Raw genomic sequence first — 18,798 nt, 5'->3', positions numbered from 1 at the left:
AAAAAATACAAGAGGAAAGGTTGAAATAAAATATGTAATAATTCAAAATCAAGCTTTAATTTTTATTAAAATTGCAACATTTAATTGTTTCTATTTTATTAATATATTTTTATCTATGTACGTACTGTTAAACATTTTATCACAGTATTTTAGTGCACCTTTTATAATTTTTAACCTGTTGATCGGAACCAATGTTGTTTAGACATACCGACGCATCGCTATGTTGTGATGTATTGATGCACCATTATGTTGAGAATTATCAACGTATGGTGAGACATAATTTCTTTTATAGATTTTTTTTTTTTAATATTCACATTAAAGTACTGACTATTTAATTCCAAATCGGCATATCATCGACACCTAAAAACATTGAGGACAACTTTTGAAATATAATGTAAATATAAAAAGCATATTTCCAGTAATTCGAGAAATTTAAAAAAATCTCTACTGGACACGTTAAACTGCATTTTGTTATTTAAACTTTTAAATATCTGCTACAAATTAGTTGCCACAACCGTTAACAATTGTGTATTTTACAATTTTTTATTATTATAAAGTTTAAATTATGACGGTGAAAAGTCTTAAAAAATATGATAGAAAATTTTGAAAAAATATTGACATCAAGTCACCTGAGTAGATTTACTCTTTGATTTAGTATATTATTTTTAAAAATTAATTATTTTGATCGTACATATTATTTTTAGTGAGAAAAGTTATAAATGAAATGATAAATATTGTTATTATTTTCAATAAAAAAATAATAGATATACTTAAGACATTTTGTATCATATGGGATTCTCCGTTGTTTATTTTTATCCAGATTGAGTAGTGGGCCTGGTTATTTGATTTGGGACTGTCGTAATCCTAATATCATTTCTGTAACAAAGTATAGAAGTAAATTACTGAATACATAGTATAATATATTTTATGTTTTGAATATTGAAAGCATTAACTTTGTGGATCATATTGATATATTATTTTGAGAAATAAAAATACTTTGTGTTCTGATCCACTCACATTTTTATTAACCAACTAGTTTCGGCAACAACCTGTTGCCCTGTTCAGGGTTACATTTATTACTATTAGTAATAAATGTAACCCTGAAGAGGGCAACAGGTTGTTGCCGAAACTAGTTGGTTAATAAAAATGTGAGTGGATCAGAACACAAAGTATTTTTATTTCTCGAAATAATATAATATATTTTAATTCAACTTTGAACTCCTAAAGTAATATTTAACCAAACCGAACAACAATACAAGTCCTATTCAACCAATTCCAAGATATTAATTTAAAGACCAACCATAACAGCAGGTTAAAAGAGTATTTTTTAAAAATTGTATTACATCTGCTTAAAGTCTATAATCCCTTAGTCGCTTTAGTAAATGATACTGTAAACGGAGTTACCTTTATAGAGTGTATTTTATTATAATAATGACAAAAAGTAATTAAAAGTAGATATTTTGCCACATCATAAACATATCGTTGGCGGATATGTATGAATGTCTTGCTAGTGGTTTCGAGATAAAGTGAATTAATTTAAGGTTTTCTTGAAATTCATAATGAATTGAAATTTGAATTAAACACAAATCCTTTATTTTTATTCATATCATGTTTGAGACGGTCCAACATTATTGAAGGGTATATTGATCTCATGCTATGCATTAAGATAGAAATTATATTTTTTAATGATGTGTATATCCTACGTTTTATTTTACAAGTGTTTGTATAAAGAGAACTTTACTGCATATTTTTATTATAAAATAGAATGTTATATGAAATTGTGAGCAAGTTATTTCTGTTAAATTTAGTAGGAAAATTTATGTAGAATTTTATTTTGTTGTATTTTATATTAATTTATAAGAGCTATGATATTGATGTGTTGCTTATATTGTGAAAAACTATAACCTATTTCATGTGACAATGTATAGTACTTGAAAAACCTATATGTATTATGTGTTAAGATGAATAATATATGTGTGTAAAAAGAAAAACTTTTACTTCGTGATTATTAAACCCTTATAAGCTTTCAATTTCCACAACCGCGTGACGTCTTACGTTTTCAAGCTCACAATGCTTTAAAAATTTCCATATATGATTTATTTACTCATTTTATGAGCCATCATCAAATGTTTTTGACAATGCAGAAACATCTTTCGGGATAATTACATCATATTAAGGCATCTATCTCCTGGATAATCATGGCGTACTCAGATATGACAATTTTTGCCAAAAAAATCTCATTATTAAAATCATGTAATATTTATATTGGAATCTATGGCCCAATAAAGAGGTGTTCTCTCTTATAAAGGTTAATTAAACGCTATAAAAATTTGTACAAGCAAAGCCAATAAAAAATAAGATTGAATTATTTGCTTATTTTCAATAAAAAGTTCACCATAAATAATAAAATAATAACCATATCCGCTCCCTAGGTGGAGCATATGGAGTCCACAAACTGTCTCCAGGCTTTTCTGTCGGCTGCCAGCTCCCTTGCATCCTCCCAAGTCAGATCCGCGTCCCGAAGTTCTGACGAGAACTGCCGACGAATTGTCAGCAGTGGTCGTCCTGGGCGGCGCGAACCTGATGCCTTGTAAAAGAGGCAAGCTTGATTAAGGCTCTCAGGAAGCATGCGGAGTATATGGCCAAGCCAACTGAATCGCCTTTTTTTGACGACAGTTGTGACCAAAATTCGCTGCGTCCTACGCCTTATCTCTTCATTCCTCACAAAGTCAAACCACCGCACACCTAAGATTCTCCACAAACACCTATTCTCAAAGCTTAGTACACGGCTGCTCTGGGCCCTTGTAAGGTGCCATGTTTCACAGTCGTATAAGAGAACAGGAGCAATGCAGGCATTGTATAGGCGGCATTTGGTTTTCACCGAGTATAAATATTATTTTTTATGTTTTCACCATACAAATATTATTTTTTTTTACTTACATTAGGTCACTTGGCAAATCTTCAAAGTTGAGTTTATGTTTCAGAACTGTCAATATGCATAATGTTTTAAGTGAAGGTTGGTAATCCAATATATGCAAGTCACTTTTGTCGAGTAAAAATTCTTCCATGTCTGTATTACGTCGTGCTCTTGGTCGAATATTACTTTTAGGCCTGAAAAAAATGCATCAAGATCATTTGATAGGATCTAATTTGCTACAAACTTTGTTAATTCTTCTTTATATAATTTTCATAAGCCGTTAAAATAAGCTTTTTTCAGATCTTATAAATAAATAAATATAAATTACATAACGTTTTGAAAACTCATAATAATATTGGACGTATAAGGGCGTTTGTCCACTACACGGAATTATACGGAATATTATCTTCCGGCACATCAGTTAGCATTTTAAAACTATGATTGGCTTGGATTGGCTTGTGCTTTTGTCTATCTTTCTTCTGATCGGAACTCTTGATCGGTGCGTGAATACGTTGCTTGTAAATTCGATCACGAAAAAATGTCGTAGTCGCTTTCATTTTTCAAAACCAGACTGCCGGATGGTAAAATTCCGGGTAGTGGACAAGCGCCCTAAGAGCGTACAATTTAAAATCATTCTTAAAAATGATCAAAAACTGTAACCGTCACCTTTTGCCATGGAAGTATTAGTATGGTCTGTACATATTTATGTATTTCTCACCCAGTGCCACCAAACAGATACATCTTGTCCTGAATGAGTAAACAGCATTGTCGTCTTCGGATGCAGGGAACATAGCCTGGTATATTGAGGCGGGTCCAAGTACAAGTTTGTGGAGAAAACTTATAAAGATCATTAAAATGCTCGTCAGTTTTACCATTATATCCTCCAAAAACATAAACATTATCCTTGTACAGCCCTAAATTCGAAAACAAAACAAATACATGATATTTCAGGACTGAATTGTTAATTAATTATGAATTGATAAATAAATGCGTGTTGGAAAAAGAAAACTGATAGAAAAAAAACACTTGAGACATTTTTGTAAAATCAACTGAATTTTGAAAATGAAAAACAATATCATTGAATATATAATTTTACTAAAGAGATTTTTTTTATTTTCAGTCAGTTCCTGATGGATGAGGATCATGTTGGTATCATGATAAACTCACTAGCGGTTATCAGGTTTCGCTATAGTGTGCAAGCTCCTAGGATTGACTTGTGATCAGATCAAGATAAAAAAAACTCAAGAATGAAATCCAAGTCTCGCTGTATGGGAAATATATATATTAGGATAAAAATATATTTAAAATAAATCTCACAGGAACAATGACTACGCCTTCCGACAGGAATGTCGCCACTCGTTTCTGGAGAATACCACGTGTTGGTTGCAATATCCAGGTAATATATGCGAGTACAGTAAACTTCTTCGTCTGGTCCGTCGGTGCTGCGTCCCCCGTATATGTACATTCTGGTTCCTACGGGTACTGCCGAGTGGAAGTCTCTCGGGGAAGGTGGCGTACCAACCGTTTTCAGCTGATTCCAATGCAAAGTTTTTAGATTCAACGTGTAGACTTTGCACGAATATTCCACTGAAAGGGTTTCGTAACCACCAAAAAGATACATCACATCGCCTATGACGCAGGCCGAGTGCCCATCTACGGGGTAAGGGGTGCAACCGTCTGTTTTCGGTTCAAACCATTCTTGGGTGGACGTATCAAAGCAGCACAAGTGTAGAAAGGGCGTGTTGTTGTCGCGACCTCCCCACATAAAGATCTACAATCAATTAATAAAAAATGTTTTATTGAAACATTTATTTTTCCAAATATATCCTATTTTTTTTACATACATATTTTTGCATTCAATATAATTAATAATGTCTGTATAGAAATACACATACACACACACACACACACATACACACACACACACATACACACACACATCTACCACCAGATGTCGCATGCGTCGCACTGAATAAACAAAAGACATCAGAACGCAAAATATAATATTGTGAACTGTCAGAATCAGATAGATAGAAAAATATTGTAAAGATTAATTAAGAATAAACTTTTAACACTTTGTTTATTTTATTATTATACACCCACTTTATGAAGAAAAATACTACCACGTTATATATATATATATATATATATATATATATATATATATATATATATATATATATATATATATATATACACATACATAAGCAAGCTCCCTGTGGATCTTGATGGGCTTATTTGATACTGCAATGATAAAGATCAAGAGGCACCAATAACACTATTTTTACTCATGTACGATCCTCAGATATGGTTTAAAAATGATTTGAGTACGACTTCTACAACTGAAAAAAAGAACTGCAACTAAGGAATGGATATTACATTGCCCCTGTCCGCCTACTGGCAGTATTACGCTCCTCGGAGGATTGGTTTTAATTCAATAAATATGTAGAAGACCAGAGGAAAGCAATATTATTATTAAAATACCTACCTTATCTTCATAAGCAACCACTGTGTGCCCGTAACGTTGAAATGGGAATACTTTATTTTCATCACTAACTCTGCACCATCTTAGGTTTGTGGTGTTCAAAATGTAAATTGGAATAGGTATTGATGGACTTCCAAAATCTTCTGATGAACAGTACCCGCCGACCGAGTATATATGATTGCCAATATATGCCGCGGCGTGATTGACCTTCTGGGGGCCGCCTTCTAGATGGATAGTCCATAACATGTCGAATGTACGCGAAACAATACGATTATACGTGTAAATACGATTTCTGATAAATATACATGAAACTCCGGCCGCTGCGCTATGATCAAACAGAACAATGACCGGATTCTTTTAATTGTAAGAATGCATACGAACAATATAAAAACTAAAAAGAACGACCAGCAACAATACTAAGATAATTAACTCGTCAGTTGATAATATAATCGAAATTTTAAGTAAGCAAATTGGTAAGTTTACCGATAACCAAATAAAGATAATAAATAAAAAAAACACTATCCAACACGGATCAAACCTATATTCGTTGACGTATTTTTGACAGTTCAGTCATAGATTTATTTCTGGTCATCTTTTTCTCCTGGTAAATACACATAGCATACGTCAGTATTCCTTGAGTTTCAATATTAATTCCGAATTCGTATTCTTTAATTCTAGTTTTCGAATTTACAAGGAGGAATATTGATATTATTTTTTGACATTTCATCAAAGATGAAGAAGAATATGGAAGTCTGGGCATTTACGGGGCTTACGACCGTCATAGGCTGGTTTAAGTGATCACTTTACACACGTGTAACATTCACCAATTCTACCCAATATTGACAACCACACTACTCAAATTCTTGGAAGTTCTATATATATGAACCAATTTAGAAACTTTGTTCTTGAATCACTAGAACTTCACTAGAGACATCTATTGATGAGATGTGAAGAAGCTTTTTTATTAAGCAGAAACTCTTATATTAGTATGTGAGATCCGAATCCCGGATTATAATCACACACATGAGAAACGCCAGAAAATACCATTTTCATTTTTATTATTAAGCTTATAATTTGACCAGATAATTTATTTACAACATTTTGAGTGTGTCCAAATACTTGTTCACAAAATCTGGATTATCTCCAATTACAGGAGTTATTTTCATATTATTTTTTGACATTTCATCAAAGATGAAGAAGAATATGGAAGTCTGGGCATTTACGGGGCTTACGACCGTCATAGGCTGGTTTAAGTGATCACTTTACACACGTGTAACATTCACCAATTCTACCCAATATTGACAACCACACTACTCAAATTCTTGGAAGTTCTATATATATGAACCAATTTAGAAACTTTGTTCTTGAATCACTAGAACTTCACTAGAGACATCTATTGATGAGATGTGAAGAAGCTTTTTTATTAAGCAGAAACTCTTATATTAGTATGTGAGATCCGAATCCCGGATTATAATCACACACATGAGAAACGCCAGAAAATACCATTTTCATTTTTATTATTAAGCTTATAATTTGACCAGATAATTTATTTACAACATTTTGAGTGTGTCCAAATACTTGTTCACAAAATCTGGATTATCTCCAATTACAGGAGTTATTTTCATATTATTTTTTGACATTTCATCAAAGATGAAGAAGAATATGGAAGTCTGGGCATTAAACCAGCCTATGACGGTCGTAAGCCCCGTAAATGCCCAGACTTCCATATTCTTCTTCATCTTTGATGAAATGTCAAAAAATAATATGAAAATAACTCCTGTAATTGGAGATAATCCAGATTTTGTGAACAAGTATTTGGACACACTCAAAATGTTGTAAATAAATTATCTGGTCAAATTATAAGCTTAATAATAAAAATGAAAATGGTATTTTCTGGCGTTTCTCATGTGTGTGATTATAATCCGGGATTCGGATCTCACATACTAATATAAGAGTTTCTGCTTAATAAAAAAGCTTCTTCACATCTCATCAATAGATGTCTCTAGTGAAGTTCTAGTGATTCAAGAACAAAGTTTCTAAATTGGTTCATATATATAGAACTTCCAAGAATTTGAGTAGTGTGGTTGTCAATATTGGGTAGAATTGGTGAATGTTACACGTGTGTAAAGTGATCACTTAAACCAGCCTATGACGGTCGTAAGCCCCGTAAATGCCCAGACTTCCATATTCTTCTTCATCTTTGATGAAATGTCAAAAAATAATATGAAAATAACTCCTGTAATTGGAGATAATCCAGATTTTGTGAACAAGTATTTGGACACACTCAAAATGTTGTAAATAAATTATCTGGTCAAATTATAAGCTTAATAATAAAAATGAAAATGGTATTTTCTGGCGTTTCTCATGTGTGTGATTATAATCCGGGATTCGGATCTCACATACTAATATAAGAGTTTCTGCTTAATAAAAAAGCTTCTTCACATCTCATCAATAGATGTCTCTAGTGAAGTTCTAGTGATTCAAGAACAAAGTTTCTAAATTGGTTCATATATATAGAACTTCCAAGAATTTGAGTAGTGTGGTTGTCAATATTGGGTAGAATTGGTGAATGTTACACGTGTGTAAAGTGATCACTTAAACCAGCCTATGACGGTCGTAAGCCCCGTAAATGCCCAGACTTCCATATTCTTCTTCATCTTTGATGAAATGTCAAAAAATAATATGAAAATAACTCCTGTAATTGGAGATAATCCAGATTTTGTGAACAAGTATTTGGACACACTCAAAATGTTGTAGAGGAATATTGAAGTGAACTACTTCCACATATTTTTTTTTTATATCTTAAAGGCTTTCATTTAATGTATCTTATGTTTCTATTTAAAAAAATCCAACTTTAAAACAAAATCAATACAAACTTTCAAATGTCAAATTTGCTTTTCGTAAGGAGAATTTTAAATGTTAAAAGATTAAACCCTATTCTAATAAACACAATCCAATGGTAAGGAATCTCAAATTCCTAATATTTTTGGTTTCAGAAGATCAATCATAACCTTAAATCTGGTGGTGTCAAAAGTCTGCGTAATCGGAGGGCATGTATGACCAGATGTATGGATGTGACGTAGGCGAAGAGTGTATGCCAGGACAGAAGAGTGTGGCGTTCCATCCTTTCTGCCTACGACTATGGGATGGGAAACGGCGTGATGGTAGTAGTAGTAGTAGCAGAAGTTAGGAATGTTTGTTGTCATAATCTTTGTATAGGGTTTCATTTTGTTTTCTACCATTCGGAATTTCAGGTTCGGAAAACTGACGTGTGCATGAGCATAACCGCGTTTGAACGTTTTGTAAATGTGTATTATCTTTGGAAATATGTTTGTATTGTACAAAGAAAAAGCCGCTCGCGAGCTGTTCGGTCGTCCGGTCTGTCGCTGTCCGTTCGCCATACCCTCTCGGAGGATTTGACAGATGTCAATACGCTGCTTTGTAAAATGTGTCAAGTATTGCGCGAGTTTTAAGTGTAATATGTGTTTTAGGTAAAGAAAATAACATGTCGGAAATGTGGTGCTGATGTTTTTTTTTGTATTTTATAAAATGCCTCAGTTTTAATTGATTATCTTCAAAATGGTGGTGAAACGTGTATTTTTTACTTTAGAGATGAGTGCTAAAGAGAGATAACGTTAATAAGAGCATGTGATCTGGGAGAATCGAGCAACTGTCACTGTATCATCCATTTCCTCTGCTGTCGGAATATCGACGGGCGTAAGGATGGTAGAAAACGGGGCCTCCAGCGGAGGGAGCGAGAGCCCTGGGGGGTCCATCGTGCACTCGGGCCTTCTGGAGACGCTGGTGAGGGGCACATGGTATAGGGTCCACTGCTCTTTGGAGGACGATTACTTGAGTGTATGTCTGGACGACAGCTACGACGCGTCCACAACTCTCAACGGAACCCTGAACAATAATGTGGAGACCCCCAACGGGGACTTCACGGAGGTTCCGGACTCTGTCGCTAACCAGAAGAGGTTAGTCCAAGTCATCAAGTCGGACAACAACGGCCTGGGGATCTCTATCAAAGGGGGTGTGGAAAATAACATGCCCATTTTGATATCCAAGATATTTAAAGGGATGGCTGCCGATCTGACGGAACAGCTGTACGTCGGCGATGCCATACTTTCCGTGAACGGGGAAGATTTGAAGGATGCAACGCACGAAGAAGCCGTCAAGGCTTTGAAACGCGCTGGCAAAGTCGTACAGTTGGAAGGTTTGTTGAAAATATATCTACTTGATCATGTCCACACCATGCAGAATTCGACTGCATCAATGGAATCAGTTAAAAGCTTCCCGTAATTCTAAACTGTAACACCACACGGAAAAATATATATACGAGCTTTAAAAACCCGTCAAGTATTTATCTTTTGCTTTTTAACAAAAACTTTTTGCATTCATTTAACCATAATAATGAAACCTTTCATTAATTCAATCTTAAGTACATACCTAATACATAAAAATAATAAAACACCAGCGTCGCATTTTCCACTTAATGTAAATTATAGCTAGTGCTTTTATTTATTATATTTTACACTCAGTTCCATCAAGAAATGTCAGTATAAAATTTGAATCGATTAGATTATTATCATTTAATATAGGTTATTATTTTTAAATTTAGTGAATATGCATAAGAATGGGAAAATAGTAATAGCATAATTTTTGGGAAATACTCACATACAAACAAAATCCCAACCCGGAAACCTCGATCCAAAGTCCCCGAAAAAGAGTTGTTTTTTTTTAAATGAACCTAGAAAATTGTTGATATCAATTTCTTTGAACCAATTGTTAAGAAATAATAAGTTTTAGTAATGTCATTTATTTATTAATACTATAAGAGGACACAATTAGGTTACGCTAAAAAATTAGTAAAATCAGTCAGATGCTTCTGTCTTTTAAATAATTAAATTATTACTATTTTTTTTTAAATCTGGTCTTTATTAAAATCTCAAAATACCAGCCACTGAATTAATTCGTCATAAAACATCTTATAAGCACTCGTCAGAAATATTTTGACTTTTTTGTTATAATATTTGAGATCTTTCCAACGTTTATTGTTGCCGTTTATATATTCAACAAGGCATACTCTCTTCATTTTTTTTCGATCGACTGAATACAATATATATTAAATATAATAATGTGCTTACTATAAGATCCGGTGTTAATATTTTATTATTGTTAGTAAAAAAATGTCAGAAGGTAAGAATGAACGCAGAATGATATGGCGGCAGCCCAGCGTTTATATGAGAAATAGTATTGGCACGCGAAGTTTTCAAATAAACTAAATATTCGAATTGATTCGAATGCTCATAGATTAGTTCTGAAATGGGACAATCTACGTGTACCTACGAGTATATCGTCCTCATACAGGACCGAGTGCATTTTTTTTCAAAAACGTGATTATTGACTATTTGACATCTAACTTGCTTAATAGAGACGTGGAAAAAATCCCAAATCGATTTTAAACTTGAAAGTATAATATATTGACTTGTTCAAAATTACTAACTGCATTGATGACAAAAGTGTAAAAACGGTTAGATGGGCCATCTGTTAGGAGGGCCTCCTGAACATTTTACGTTTTGTTAGTTGGTCACTTTCTCCTGTACGACTACGATATATATATTATGAGTTCTGTACGTATCATCTACAAGGAGAAAGATGGTGTCAAAAGGTAACTCAATTTACCGAAAGTGTGCAAAAACGCTATTTATGAAATAAGTAATTAATATTCGATTCTCTCTGCCTACCCCTGCGGGGAAGCGGCATGATGGTTAGTTAGTTAGTTAGTTAGTTAATAGCATTTCGAGATATCTCCCTTATTCATAACAAATTATTGATATACTTTTAACGGTTACATTTTATAAGATCGAAAAAATGCACCGAAAATTGTGTATCTATTGAAAACATATCGCTCACTCCTTTCAACGTCATATATAAAAAAAAACTTGATTTTTCAGGATATTGCTTTTAAAGTTTAAGAAAATAATAAAATGCATTAAAAATAAATATCAAGCCACTTATTGAACTTTTTACTGTGCAACAGATCTTTTTAAGTAAAACCTGAAGATTTTTTCTCCATTTGAAAAAAAAATATTGTAGTATATTTAAAAAAATACTTAAACAATACCTTTTCTTCAAAATGCAAAAACAACACTTTCTGCCCTGAAGCGGGTAAATATTAAGTTGAAAATATGCCGCTTTCGCTGGGATATAGTACATTTTCTGGGCATTCCGAAAACATGCACAACTGAAAATTGTCGATTTTTGATATATGACGTTGCTGAAAGAAGTTAGCGGAATATCTTTCCACAAAGTATTTTTTCAGTTCATTAATTTTGGATCCCTGACTCGGTTATATTTTATTTATATCAGGCAGCTGGTTAATTTTGTTTTTTTTTTTTTGATAATTGCAGTAAGACGACGATACCGTGGTTAAGACATAACATATTGATTAACGTGAGCAGTTTAAAAAATATATATTTCCACTAAGCCTCAAACTGACATATACAACTTAAATGTGTTCGCATGCAGATGTGACGGCTGTGAGCAGATGTCACACATTCTAAATTAATACATCCTCTTTTAAGTGTAAGATTGTTTTCGTTCAATTCATATTACATATTACAAGTAGCCTAAGAGTGGGTCGAAGAGAAGTACAGATAGATTGAGTCATATATCTTCATCAACTATCTTTTCGTTGTTTTAATCAACAAATTTTAATGTTTATATTAAATGTTAAAATCAAACAATGATATTTTGAGTACTACGTTGTAATTTATTTTAAAAAAAACACATTTTTTGTGACAATTGTTTCGTCTAGTTATCATTTTCAAACGAATGTCGTTTGAAAATGCCAAACTAGGCGATTTGTGACAAAATTTATTTTTGATGTGTTTTTTAACAATAAAATACAACTTAGTAGACTCGAAAAATCAGGGTTTGATTTTAACATTTATTGTATTAATTAAAATGAAGTTCTACAAATTAAACGCCAAATCTACAATAAATAATTTTTAATGTTTCGTTTACGTCAAATTGAAAAGACAATATTGGTATTATTTAATATGCTGATCTGTAAACATAATTTTTTTAACGATAAATTACCAAAATATTTTAAGGATAAAATAGTTTTAAACAAAAATTGTCATACTAGAAATAAGGATAAAATAAGGCCGCCATTGTTGAAAAAATCGAGTCGCTAAATCGTTTAATATATCGTAGTCATACAGGAGAAAGTGACCAAGTGCATTTTTTACAAAAGCGTGATCATTGACAATTTGATATCTTACTAGTTTAATATTGCCCTGAAAAAAATCCCAAAGGATTTAAAACTTGGAAGTATAATATATTGACTTGTTAAAAATGACTTGATGTTTATTTTGCATTGAATTAAATTAAATTAAATGCATTGATGTTTATTTTCTTGCTAAGCAAAAGTGACTTAAATGGCCCTCCTGAACATTTTACGTTTTGTTAGTTGGTCACTTTCTCCTGTACGACTACGATATAAGGGTTTAAAATGTATGATGAGATGTCTGAATGTATGAAGAATGAAGAGTATGAAAGAATTAAAAAATAAATGTTATGTTTACTGTAAGGGGATGTAAATATATATAAAGATGATGTTAATAATGTGTAAATCATAGTTTATATTAGTTATAATATAAGCTAACTTAAGAAATAAATAAAAAATAATTAAAAAAAATATGCCTAAAATATTAAGTCAGATAAAGATAATGTATTGTTTGTCTTCGCGCTCTTCTTAGCTCAGCATTTTTTTAATGTTATTAATTGTTAATGTTAATATAATACTTTATATTAGTTATAATATAAGCTAACTTAAGAAATAAAATATTAAAAAAGTATGCCTAAAATATGAAGTCAGGTAATGATAATGTATTGTTTGTCTTCGCGCTCTTCTTAGCTCAGCATTTTTTAAATGTTTATTCTTTAAATCTGGCGCGTTTGTTGGATCAGGTTGAAGGTAGCACATTTTAATTAAGAGTGGGGGCTTTGAACTTCAGCCGCCCCTTCCCGGGTCACGCCGACATCAAAGGCGACATCGAGCGCCGTTGATCGGGAATCGGGACTTGGGACTGGTCCATCGGATATCGATGATTCGTGGAACTCACACTCTGGTTGGATCACTCACTGCCGTCACGTATTCTTTCGGTTTTGTGATTTCGAGAGGCGCTCTGAGCGACGGATGTTCGCCGAGGAGGTTGGGGTAATCGACCAAGTTTTGGGGAAATTTCCAACCCTGCATTACATGCTCTGTAATATATATATATATATATATATATATATATATATATATATATATATATATATATATATATATATATATATATATATATAACGTGGTAATATTTTCCTTTTGAAAATTAAGTGTAAATAATATGTAAAGTGGGTGTATAATAATAAAATGAACAATGTGTTGCTTTGTAATTAAAGTTTATTCTTAATTTATCTTTATAATAATTTTTATATCTATCTATCTATCTATCTATCTGATTCTGACAGTCAATAATATTATCGGAAGTCTTTTGTTTTCTACTGAGCGACGCATGCGACATCTGGTGGTAGAACTGTTTTATGTAGGTACTAATTGTAGGTACTTAATAAAATGTATAGGTAGGTACCTAGTTATTATATATATATATATATATATATATATATATATATATATATATATATATATATATATATATATATATATATATATATATATATATATATATATATATATATATATATATATATATATATATATATATATATATATATATATATATATATATATATATATATATATATATATATATATATATATATATATATATATATATATATATATATATATATATATATATATATATATATATATATATATATATATATATATATATATATATATATATATATATATATATATATATATATATATATATATATATATATATATATATATATATATATATATATATATATATATATATATATATATATATATATATATATATATATATATATATATATATATATATATATATATATATATATATATATATATATATATATATATATATATATATATATATAATATATATATATATATATATATATATATATATATATATATATATATATATATATATATATATATATATATATATATATATATATATATATATATATATATATATATATATATATATATATATATATATATATATATATATATATATATATATATATATATATATATATATATATATATATATATATATATATATATATATATATATATATATATATATATATATATATATATATATATATATATATATATATATATATATATATATATATATATATATATATATATATATATATATATATATATATATATATATATATATATATATATATATATATATATATATATATATATATATATATATATATATATATATATATATATATATATATATATATATACAGTATCTACTCAATGAATTAGGGCCACGCAGAATTTCGCGCAATTTCTCAATTCAAACAGGAATAACTCAGAGAAAACCTTGAATAAAACAACATTGAATTTTATTTACACAAGAACACTTTATTACGCTTAAATTATGCATATATTTTCATATAAATATAGTTAGTATTTATTATTTCCACCTTTGGCAGAAATAACTGCCTCAATTCTTTTTGGCATACTTAAAATGCACTGTTTTATCGTGTTTTTTATTTCTTCGTCTTCTGACCTAATTTTATGAATTTTTTTTTTAGACAGTCTACTGTCGGATTTGGGAATGAGTATACCTTATTTTTTAACATGCTCCATACGTTTTCTATAGGATTAAGGTCCGGAGAATTTCCAGGCCAGGGGAGCAAAGGCAGATTTTTGTTAGACAAAATTTTTATTATTGATTTAGCCCGGTGGCAAGGTGCCCCATCCTGCATGAAGGTGTATGGACCTTCTGTTGGGTCGAGTGTATGGTAGAAGGGCAATAAAATTCGTTCGAGGACCTGCTTATAGGAATTTTGGTTCATTGTTCCTTCCACGAAAAACAACGGCCCAGGTAAATTGTTAATAATACATGACCATATCATTGTTGCAGGGGGGTGTTTGATAACTTTAACCACACAGGCCTCATTGTAACGTTCCATTGGTGTTCTCCTGACGAATCGACGGCTCTCTGTCACGGCTTCTAACCGGCACTCATCACTAAAGATGACCTGAAAAATAATGAAAATTTAAGTTTAATTCAAATATATAAGTTTATTGACTAAAATGATATGTTGAAAATTCAATTTAAATAAATACCTTTTTCCAATCATCTACCGAGTAATTTCGATGTAGCCTGGCCCATTTTAATCGATCCGCTTTCATTCGTGGTGTCAATTTTGGTACTTTTACAGGGCGCCTGCATTTCAGATTTACTTCGTAAAGACGTCGCCTCAGTGTTGATACCGATATATTTATACCCTCTTCTTCCAATTTTATTTTTAATGTTTTTGCTGATGCACTTCGGTTTTCTAAGGCACTTTGAACGATTTTTTGATCAGTCCTCGGTGTTGTTTTTCTAATCTTACGACAGTTCTTTCGCTGATTGCTGGTGGCGGGTGACTGATTTTTTATTGATTTTGAAATTTTGTCCACTGTTTGACGAGAAACGTTTTCTTTTTTTGAAATTTCTCTATTAGATAGTATTCCTAATTTCAGTAGCACTATAACACTAGACTTTTTTTCCTCAGAAATGTCTTTACTTTTTCCCATTTTGTCCTTTTCAAAAAAAACACTTGTGTTTACAAAAAAAAATTATACTTTATGAACTAAAATTAAAAATTAAGTTTTTTTCACAAGACACGATAACTATATAACCTCTCTGAACAAAACAACAATCAGAACTCAAGAAACTTCACTAATAAATGAGATAGGGCTTTTTTTTGAACTTTCAACTATCTGTCTACCTGTGCTAATTAGGGACCTTTCTCAGAAAAAGGGTTTAAAATTTTGTAAACGCTTAAATAATCCAGGTATATTTTACATATTATTGAAGGTAATATACATGATATTAGATGTCAATAAAAAACTTAAAGTATTTATGTAAAATAAATGTAATAATCCAAAAGATTTCAGAGTATTCAAAAAAATAATGGGTGGCCCTAATTCATTGAGTAGATACTGTATATATATATATATATATATATATATATATATATATATATATATATATATATATATATATATATATATATATATATATACATAGTAATTTCAGTGGCTGGTTTAAATGTATTATGAAACATAGTTTGTTGCCTTTTGAAATTTATCGAGAAATATATTTAAAACTAATATTAAATATTGGTTTTGTTGATACATCGTGAGTCCAAGCGGCCCATTATCTATATAAATAAAAATATTCTTTTATTCGAAATCTTAATTCTACTATGTTGCTTTGAAACTTTTACACAACGTTGCATTCGAATATGCGCGCGTTTTCATATATTTTGTCCCAGCCATATGAAATAATTTTCGTATTTTTCAAATCTACTTTATTAAACTGACAGCGCCATCTGTTGAATGTAAAGCAATACACGCAATACTAGCATTTCGAATGGCGGACAGTGGGCTTTCAATGTTTTGGATTGCATTCTGGTTTCATTTATTGTTATTTTCATTGCTTCACAAGCATTATACGTAAAATTGTACATATTTGAAATGTGTGCTTTCTATTCTCTTTACTTTTCTTTTTATTAGACTAAGCTACACCAACGTATACGTGGCCGAGTACAGCTAGTTGAAAATAAGAATCCACTTGTGGTAGAGTGGGTTTGAACCTAAATTTCTGGCTCCAGAATTGCTACGCTCACCGCGAGACCTTTTCCCAATTCTGTATCTAAAATTTTAATATACAATTCTTCGGTGGACTCGTCGCGACGTTTAGGAAGAAAACTTTATGGTACAGTCAATATGATATACTGTCTCAAAATATAATTTACAGTGGGTGAAGAAGTGAATATCCCAAGGAATATATCGTGGAATGCTGAGAATATTGAAAATTCTATCTCGCAGTTTAGAATAAATTGGCTTTTATCTCTCCTCTCGTCGGCCGAGTTTATAATTGATGATTCGAACGAGAATATTAGAGACCCGGTAGGTGATTGAAACCGACGGAATATACTTACGGGAGATTTATGCAAGTCACGTGAAAAGTGCTAGCTGTGAAACTGGATAAAGAAACTCCTCTTCCTCCGTCTTGCGGGCAGTGGCGTGCTTTTCATATAGGCACGTGATCAGTGCCTACCCTAGTGAAAAGTGCTAGCTGTGAAACTGTATAAAGAAACTCCTCTTCCTCCGTCTTGCGGGCAGTGGCGTGCTTTTCATATAGGCACGCAATCAGTGCCTACCCTAGTGAAAAGTGCTAGCTGTGAAACTGTATAAAGAAACTCCTCTTCCTCCGTCTTGCGGGCAGTGGTGTGCTTTTCGTATAGGCACGCAATCAGTGCCTACCCTATTGAAAAGTTCTAGCTGTGAAATTGGATAAGGAAACTCCTCTTCCTCCGCCTTGCGAGCAGTGGAGTGCTTTTCATATAGACACATAAGCAGTGCCTACCATAATTGAACGGAAAAATGTGGAAAACTGTGAAATTAATAATTTAAATTTTAAATTATTAAAAAAGGTATAAGTTTTCTCAGTTATTTCTACGCGAAAAAACATGCATTATTAGAGTTATGACAGATAAGTTAATTTAAAAAAAATAATAAATCGCTGTTTTTCCTTCTACCTGATTAAAAACTCTGTGCACGCCACTGTTTGCGAGTAAGTATTAGGGAATTATATCCGACTCGTGCGATTCTCACTTTAGAACTTGCGTAACTGTAACAATTTAAGTGGATTATTAATCATACTACTGGCGCTGGGTGATATCGTGCTCTACATTCTTCTCTCATTATATGTTTGTATAATTCATTAAGCTCAATATAGCTATGTTATATTTAACAAAGCGCCAAAAAGGCATTTACTTCTCGCATCACATGTGTAACATAAATTTATTGAGACCGTTTTATGTAAAAAGAAAACAAACATGTCGAAATGTCGGTAGGTACGTAATTTATCTTCAAAAATTTTTTTTTAATTTTTTAAATTTTATTTTTCATTTTTATTATTTTTTATTTATTGATTGACATTCGTTTGATAATGCCCTAACAAGGCGAAACAATTGTAACAATATGAATTTTTTATGTGTTTTTAGTAAAATTCAACCAAATTTTATACTCAAAAAATCTGTGTTTGATTTAAAATTAATACATATCTTCATCAATGCATTTTCAAACACGAGTGTCGTTTATACGAAACAGCTTGTCAGTTATTATTTTCATCGT

At 31.2% G+C, this 18,798-nt stretch overlaps 2 protein-coding genes across 2 annotated transcripts in view; one reads left to right on the top strand and one right to left on the bottom strand.

Annotated features, from left to right (window-relative positions):
• Positions 1-38: 38 nt before the first annotated feature.
• On the bottom strand, positions 39-5,988 carry LOC148310092 (kelch domain-containing protein 3). The gene is made up of 6 exons (XM_088259014.1): positions 5,406-5,988; positions 4,235-4,688; positions 3,636-3,831; positions 2,941-3,111; positions 771-876; positions 39-360 (listed from the first exon to the last, which is right to left on the bottom strand). Exons 1-5 carry the CDS (start codon positions 5,646-5,648, stop codon positions 813-815), a joined length of 1,128 nt encoding a protein of 375 aa, XP_088115140.1. The 5' UTR covers positions 5,649-5,988; the 3' UTR covers positions 39-360; positions 771-812.
• Positions 5,989-8,737: 2,749 nt separating this feature from the next.
• The window catches only part of LOC148310091 (beta-1-syntrophin-like), a 78,484-nt gene continuing 68,423 nt past the window's right edge, over positions 8,738-18,798 (top strand). The window contains exon 1 of the mRNA XM_088259008.1: positions 8,738-9,618. Coding sequence (XP_088115134.1) covers positions 9,126-9,618 — 493 coding nt within the window. The 5' untranslated portion in view covers positions 8,738-9,125. The remainder of the gene's footprint in view (positions 9,619-18,798) is intronic.

Source organism: Brachycentrus maculatus, unplaced genomic scaffold (genome assembly GCF_059751285.1).
Source record: "Brachycentrus maculatus isolate JH-2025_06_01 unplaced genomic scaffold, ASM5975128v1 h1tg000107l, whole genome shotgun sequence".
Lineage (NCBI taxonomy): Eukaryota > Metazoa > Arthropoda > Insecta > Trichoptera > Brachycentridae > Brachycentrus > Brachycentrus maculatus.
Note: the sequence above shows the minus strand (reverse complement) of the source record. Positions and strands in the feature narration are given on the sequence as shown.

Coding starts and splice junctions, on each gene's coding strand:
- LOC148310092 (XM_088259014.1), bottom strand. CDS start 5,648: ATGTTATGGACTATCCATCTAGAAGGCGGCCCCCAGAAGGTCAATCAC. Junction 3,832..4,234: donor AAGGCGTAGTCATTGTTCCT/GTGAGATTTATT, acceptor TTTCGAATTTAG/GGCTGTACAAGGATAATGTT. Junction 877..2,940: donor GATTTGCCAAGTGACCTAAT/GTAAGTAAAAAA, acceptor ACTTTGTTACAG/AAATGATATTAGGATTACGA.